At 32.1% G+C, this 8,239-nt stretch overlaps 1 protein-coding gene across 1 annotated transcript; it reads left to right on the top strand.

The window, feature by feature from the left end:
* Window positions 1–3,685, top strand: LOC112904030. The gene is made up of 3 exons (XM_025973106.1): window positions 1–53; window positions 470–661; window positions 3,290–3,685. Exons 2-3 carry the CDS (start codon window positions 572–574, stop codon window positions 3,512–3,514), a joined length of 315 nt encoding a protein of 104 aa, XP_025828891.1. The 5' UTR covers window positions 1–53; window positions 470–571; the 3' UTR covers window positions 3,515–3,685.
* The last annotated feature ends 4,554 nt before the right edge of the window (window positions 3,686–8,239 follow it).

The following is an 8,239-nucleotide window of genomic DNA, read 5'->3' on the forward strand; positions in this document are numbered from 1 at the left end:
GTTGGGATGCCCGTGTAGGAAGAGAAACGTTTAGAATGATCAAGACCATATGGGTAAGTTTTTCAGTTATTTATTTACCTTAATTATGACTTATATACCAATGGAAGTGCTTTTCAAAAGTTGTAGTAGGTTGTATTTACTTCGAGTAGGCAATTCATTTAAAATGTCAAAGTTTAAGTTGGTGAATGTTTATTTTTTTTTATAAATTTCTAATAAGTCTTGATAAGGGTCAAACGTCGACATCTAAATTCAAAATTTCTTTTTTCAATATACTATTCGGCAACTTCAACTTTGGCATTTTTATTACATTTGGAATGGATTAGTCGAAGAATAAATACAATTTAATACATTTTTTTAATTATGTATTTATTATTCGTAATTGCATTATTATTAATAAAGGCACACGTTATCTTCATGCTGCAAGTAAATAAATTAGTTCTAAAAATATTATAATTTGGATTTTTTCCAGACTCATAAAGGATGGAGGATAACTACCTCTGGGATGCTTCTGTTAGGAGGGAGATCGTAGTCACGTTTTCCAGTCTTTCTTGGCTTTCCACACTCATGAAGGATGTTCTCGGGGAGTTTCCGTTCCACACTCATGGAGGAGGTCTTTCGAGATGTCCCTGTTAGGAGAGGTGGACCGGTGGTGGTCACAACGGTGAGTTTTTTATCTATTATTAGCACTATATTTATCTGAGGGGTTATGTGAAGGATTTGAACATAAAATTTACTGTTAATTTCTAATTTAATTTTTTAACTTTTATTTAACATTCTGTTAATTGTTGCTAGTTACCTGTGAAATGTAAAAAAATAAAAATAGTTTCTCAAAGTTATTATTAAACTAATACTTAACTTTTCTTTTTTATTTGATCATAAAACACAAGAAGGCAATAAGTCGCCATCTATGTATTCAGATAGGATGTTTATTGTGGTTTGAAAGTTTCAGAATCTCTTTTGCAGTCGAACCAATCATTTTTTTTAATGTAATACATAATTAGAAGCATTTTTGTTTATTAGTGGATTGCATTCACTTGTGAAGGATTAAAATATGAGATAATTTTGTTTTAATAGTAATTTGTCATTAATTTTGTCAGTTTTTGAAATATTAGTTTTAGGTCGACTTTTCAAAATCAAATTGCGTCACTATTTTTATATTTTTTCTGTTGCTTATACGATTTATCTCTGCGTACTTAGTACAAGTATTTCACTTCGTTTATTGAAATAATTACCACTTTCTTATTTCAACGTAACTTGTTACTTTCAGGTACTTTTCTCACAAGACGTTTGAGTTGTGTTACATAACTAATTAATAATTTTTATATTGTATAATTTGTTGTTAGTGGTTTAGGTACATCAATAAACATTTTCATACACCAACACGACTGATTATTATTATAGATTTTGGTATTTTCGTCATTCCTCACATTGCCCCTTTTATGATTATTGTGATTAAAAGTGTTTAGTTTGTTTAATTGTTTATAATAATTTTATTTTTAACAAACATGTGATAATACAAAATTAAAAATTAAATTACGTTGAAGTTTCAAAGTGTCAAATGTCTATAAGAAAAATAAATAATTGTTATAAACAATTAACAAAAATACTCAATGCTACACATTTCAAAATACCTCACAATAAGAAAATGTAACTCATTTGATCAATGTCAAAGTTGTTAATATATAAAAGCAAACAATTTAGATAAATAATTGCATATTTAATGAGAAAGGTCTTTAAGGTAAAATTTAAAAAATTTAGAAGTAAAAAACCACCTAAACAAATTTAATTTACGTTAAAATAAATTATCAGGTATCAATCAAAAACCAAAACCAAACAATCCCCACAAATAAATTTTCAAGAGAAGTATTTTAAATTAAATACTTTACTTGATAATGAACAAAAGTATTCGAAATAAAGTACTTTTCTAGATAATCGTTTATAAGGATTNTTTGCATAAACAATTACATACTTAAGTAAGAAAGGTATCCAAGGCAAAAACACTTTAACAAACTTAATTTACTTAAAACAAATTGTCAAGTGTTAATCAAAAACAAAACCAAACAATCCTCATAAAAAAAAATTTAAGAGAAGTATTTTAAATAAAATATATTTATCTGTTATATCTGTTATCTGTTTATTATTATACCTTGAACACCTTTCTTGTTAATTGTTTATCTAAATTATTTGTTTTTGTTTCTTAATGAATTAAAAGTTTGTAATTTACAATAAAAAAGGTAATGCATTTGATCAAAGTGAAATTCATTAATAAACAAAAACACATAATTTGCATAAACAATTACATACTTAAGTAAGAAAGGTATCCAAGGCAAAAACACTTTAACAAACTTAATTTACTTAAAACAAATTGTCAAGTGTTAATCAAAAACAAAACCAAACAATCCTCATAAAAAAAAATTTAAGAGAAGTATTTTAAATAAAATATATTTATCTGTTATATCTGTTATCTGTTTATTATTATACCTTGAACACCTTTCTTGTTAATTGTTTATCTAAATTATTTGTTTTTGTTTCTTAATGAATTAAAAGTTTGTAATTTACAATAAAAAAGGTAATTTATTTGATCAAAGTTAAAGTCATTAATAAACAAAAACACATAATTTGGATAAACAATTACATACTTAAGTAAGAAAGGTATCCAAGGAAAAAACACCTAAACAAACTTAATTTACGTTAAAACAAATTGTCAGGTGTTAATCAAAAACAAAACCAAACAATTTGGATAAACAATTACATACTTAAGTAAGAAAGGTATCCAAGGAAAAAACACCTAAACCAACTTAATTTACATTAAAACAAATTGTCAGGTATCAATTAAAAAACAAAAACCAAAAAATCTCATTCGTATTCGAAATAAAATACTTTTTAGATAATCGTTTATGAGGATTTTTTGGTTTTGATATTTCATTGACACCTTTCTGTTTTAATGTAAATTAAACTTGTTTTGGTGTTTTTTACTTTTTATTTTACTTTGAACACCTTCCTTGTTAATTATTTATCTAAATTATGACTTTAACTCTGATCAAATGAATTACATTTTCTTATTGTAGGATATTTTGAAATGTGTAACATTGAGTATTTTTCTAGTTAATTGTTTATAACAATTATTTATTTTCTCACAGACATTTGACACATTGATATTTTAACATAATTTAGTTTTGTATTATCACTTGTTTGTTAAAAGGAAAATAATTATTATAAACAATTAAAACGCTAAAATTTCTACTTCTAAATGTACATTATCTTAAACTTTATTATTTTTTTGTTGCAGGAGGACCATCATCTGAATCGCGTCGGGAGTGTCGGATCGGGAGTGTTCTGGAGCGTCCGAATTCGAACTTCGAAGTCTCCAGAACCCGGAATCTCGGGATTTCCGGGATCCTGGGTCTTGGAAACTTCGGAATTCGAATCTCAAGGCCTCCAAAACATCGGATTCCTTCGGGATCCTTTGTTTTGGAGTACTTGGGACTCGAATTTCGAAGTTTCTGAGACTTAGTATCCCGGAAGTTCCGACTTCCAGGTCTTGGGGGCCACTTAGTTCGAATTTGGACACTCCAACGTCCGGGCCTTGTCCCGGACGCTCGTCGAATTAACAAAACCTTTCGCACTAAACCTGGTAGGCCTGAAAAATTTTTTTTTGTCAAAATAAAACACAGTATAAGGGTTATCTCTCGTTTTATTTGTCTCCCCTCTCACCCCGGGGGCTTCGCCCCCTTCTCTCCCCCCTTGCCCCGGGGGCGTTGCCCCCTTGTCCCCCCTTTACCCCGGGGGCATCGCCCCCTAACATTCACACACCCTCATTCATACCGAGGGTGGGAATGTGTGTATGAGAGAGTGCGTGTGAGAGAGATGGGTACGGATTTGTACCCTCTCTCACACACACACACTCTCTCATGAACACATTCTCACCCCCTTTTACGCCGAGGGCGAGAGTGTGTGCTTGAGAAAGAGCGTGTGTGTGAGAGAGAGGAGAGTACAGATTTATACTCTCTTTCTCTCACACACATACCCTCTCTCATACACACATTCTCGCCCTCATTCATTCTCTCTCACAGACAACCCCTCTTTCTCACACATTCTCACCTTCTCATTCATACTCTCTCTCCGTCACACGCACTCATTCATTCATACAAACACTTTCACCCTTACATACATTCTGCCCCACTTTTATTCTTCCTGTCACCCATTCTTACCCCTTTTTCTCCCACGAATACATTCTTTCCCTCTCCACATACTCGTTCTCTCATGTATTCACCCTCGCAATCATTTTCTCTTGCATACCACGCACCCTCATTCATATTTGCTCTCCCTCACATTCTTTTCATTCATACAAACAACTTCACCCTTCACACACTCGTTCTCTCATATATTCATCCTCGCAGTCATTTCCTCGTGCATACCATTTAACCTCATCCACATTTTCACCCTCCACCTACTCGTTCTCTCATGTATTCACCCTCGCAATCATTTTCTCTTGCATACCACGCACCCTCATTCATATTTGCTCTCCCTCACATTCTTTTCATTCATACAAACAACTTCACCCTTCACACACTCGTTCTCTCATATATTCATCCTCGCAGTCATTTCCTCGTGCATACCATTTAACCTCATCCACATTTTCACCCTCCACCTACTCGTTCTCTCATGTATTCACCCTCGCAATCATTTTCTCTTGCATACCACGCACCCTCATTCATATTTGCTCTCCCTCACATTCTTTTCATTCATACAAACAACTTCACCCTTCACACACTCGTTCTCTCATATATTCATCCTCGCAGTCATTTCCTCGTGCATACCATTTAACCTCATCCACATTTTCACCCTCCACCTACTCGTTCTCTCATGTATTCACCCTCGCAATCATTTTCTCTTGCATACCACGCACCCTCATTCATATTTGCTCTCCCTCACATTCTTTTCATTCATACAAACAACTTCACCCTTCACACACTCGTTCTCTCATATATTCATCCTCGCAGTCATTTCCTCGTGCATACCATTTAACCTCATCCACATTTTCACCCTCCACCTACTCGTTCTCTCATGTATTCACCCTCGCAATCATTTTCTCTTGCATACCACGCACCCTCATTCATATTTGCTCTCCCTCACATTCTTTTCATTCATACAAACAACTTCACCCTTCACACACTCGTTCTCTCATATATTCATCCTCGCAGTCATTTCCTCGTGCATACCATTTAACCTCATCCACATTTTCACCCTCCACCTACTCGTTCTCTCATGTATTCACCCTCGCAATCATTTTCTCTTGCATACCACGCACCCTCATTCATATTTGCTCTCCCTCACATTCTTTTCATTCATACAAACAACTTCACCCTTCACACACTCGTTCTCTCATATATTCATCCTCGCAGTCNTCTCCCCCCCTTGCCCCTCTCCCCCCTTATCTCCCCCCTTGTCCCGGGGACGGGATGGGATATTAGGAAGGATGTAGATGGAAGGGAAAGGAAGGTGTACTCTCACACCTCATTCATTCAGGGTGAGAATTTGTGGGAGGGAGTGCCTGTGTAAAGGAGGGTATGCCCAATGCATACCCTCTCTCACACACGCATTCTCTCCCACACATTCTCACCCCTCGTTCATTCCAAGAGTGAGAATATGTGGGAGAAAGTGCGTGTGTAAAAGAGAGAGTGGTTATTTTCCATACCCTCTCTTACACACGCATTCCCCCATACGTTCTCACCCTCACTTTCATTCGTACTCTTACTTTCATACATATATACACTTTCACCCTTATGTTCATCCTCTTTCATACACCTTTCACCCTTACACACTTTCACAGTCATTCATACTCTTACAATCATTCATATAAACACACTACCACCATTTCAGTTTCACCCTCTTGCACACATTCTCACTCTATCGTACCTCTAGCAAACAACTTTCGCCCCAGTCATTCCAAGGGTGAGAATATGTGGGACGAAGTGCTTGTGTAAAAGGGAATATGGCTATTTCCATACCCCCTTTTATACACGCATTCCCCAAACATTCTCACCCTTACTTTTATTCGTAGTCTTACTTTCATTCGTACATACACTTTCACCCTTATATCCTCTTTCATACACTTTTCATCCTTATACTCTTTCACAATCATTCATAGAAACATTCTACCACCTTTACGTTCACCCTGTTGCAAACATTACCCCTTTCTGTCGTACCTATTCTCCTTACCTCCCTTCCAGGCACATTTGCACTCTTTCTTTTTCCCTCTTATTCACAAATACATCCTCTTTCATGTTAATTTTCACCCTAAACCTTTTATGCATTCATTTAGTCTCACATCCTTTTTCACCCATTTATTCTTCCTTCTAGACGTTTATACCCTCATCCACTCACACCTTTATAATCATTTACATGCTCACTTCTTCACTCTTCCTCGCCACATAATTCCCATTCTCACTCTTTCACTCTAAAATCTTTCGTGCACTAACTCACACCCCACAATAAATCCCCCAATTTGTTTATTATTACAGAGATATTAAAATTTTTTCAACTAATCTAAAAATGTGAAAAACATTAATATAAATATGTAGTTATACCCTAACATAAATTAAATAAATATCATTAATCTATCAAAAGCTAAGATAAATACAATTCAAAAACTATCTTAACTACATATTAATACATTTAAGATAAATAAACATTAATTTCTTAAATAAATATGCATTAATACAATTTCTAACTACACATAAAAGAAGTGCTTATTGTCTTAATATTATAATAACAATAAATTTCTTAAATATTTCATTGCAGTAAATTCGATTTAAAAATGGGCTTATTGTTTTTACTTGATGTGTAATTTTTAATAAAAATCTAATTAATCATTAAAATTACTATTAAGAAAATTAATTTTGGTGAAGGAGCCAGGTCTTAATCAATTTAAAGATATGTTGTATAAGACAGCTAAAGACAAAAGTTTTATTTATTTTTTCGTTTACGAAAATGGCATTAGCAAATAACAAAATAGTTTTGAAAAATTATACATTAAAAATTAAAATTGTCACAAAATTTTTACACATACGAATATTAATTTTGGTGAAGGAGCCAGGTCTTAAGCAACTTAAAGACATGTAGTATCAGAAAGTTAAAGACAAAAGTTTTGCTATTTCTTTTTTAGACTATGAAAATGGCATTAGTAAATAATAAAATAGTTTTGAAAATTAAACATTAAAAATTTAAGTTGTTACAGAATTTTTACACTTGTGAATATTAATTTTGGTGAAGGAGCCGGACTACAATAATCTAGGAACATGTAAACTGTATGGTATAGTTATAGACAATAAACAAACAATAACAAATAAGTCTTTAAATAAATAAGAAGCGTTAATTTGAAGTAAGTAAGTTTAAAAAGAAAATAAATTGAAAGTGAATATGGAAAATAAAAATAAGCAAAGTAAGGATAACAGTAAAGGTAAGTAAAAGTATAAAGACCTAATTCAAATAAATAGAATTTGGAAAAAACAAAAATTGCAAACCGTAAAACATTAAAAAAAAATTAATATCAAAATCATTGGTATTAAATTTGTAGTACCTACGTATATTTCAAAAATTATATTTAATTTTAAGTTAGATTCCTGAACTATAAGTAAAAAACAAATTTTTTTCAGGTTAAATGGTTAAATAAACCGAAACGTTACAATAAACATATAGTTGTGTAATTATTTGACCGCCACCTTGGAAAAAACTAGAACAAATGATGTTAATTAAAGAGTGAAAAAGAAAGTCAACAAAGACCTAACTTTTTTTGTAATTTCAGATGAGAATACAAGTAACTAATAAATATCAGTGATCAATAATTTTAAAGGATTTAATTTTAAGAAAAAATGTATATCACTAAAATGAGCATCAAATTGAATTAATACAATAGGAAGCAAAAAAAATAAAAACAACTTAGTTGATCACAAAATCAGGAATTAATTAATAAAATTTTAAATTTAAAATTTAACTACTTTAAGCAACATTAAAGTAATAACAATTTGAAATGAGTTTGGGAAAAAAGGAAAACGAGAAGTTGAAATACTAAGTAAAAATCAAATTAAAAGTACAATAAGAGCTGAAATAAAAGTTGTTAAAGAAAATAAAAATAAAATAGAGATAGTGAAGGGTAAGTGTAAGCGTCTATTTTGTATTAAATATTATTATTTTGTTATTTAAAACATGAGATGCCCGTGTAGGAAGAGAAACGTTT

Source organism: Agrilus planipennis, unplaced genomic scaffold, assembly GCF_000699045.2.
Source record: "Agrilus planipennis isolate EAB-ADULT unplaced genomic scaffold, Apla_2.0 scaffold83, whole genome shotgun sequence".
Taxonomy (NCBI): domain Eukaryota; kingdom Metazoa; phylum Arthropoda; class Insecta; order Coleoptera; family Buprestidae; genus Agrilus; species Agrilus planipennis.

Excerpts from the sequence above, each read along its gene's own strand:
- LOC112904030 (XM_025973106.1), top strand. The coding sequence starts at position 572 with ATGTTCTCGGGGAGTTTCCGTTCCACACTCATGGAGGAGGTCTTTCGA. Across the intron at positions 662-3,289 it reads GACCGGTGGTGGTCACAACG|GAGGACCATCATCTGAATCG; the intron begins GTGAGTTTTTTA and ends TTTTTGTTGCAG.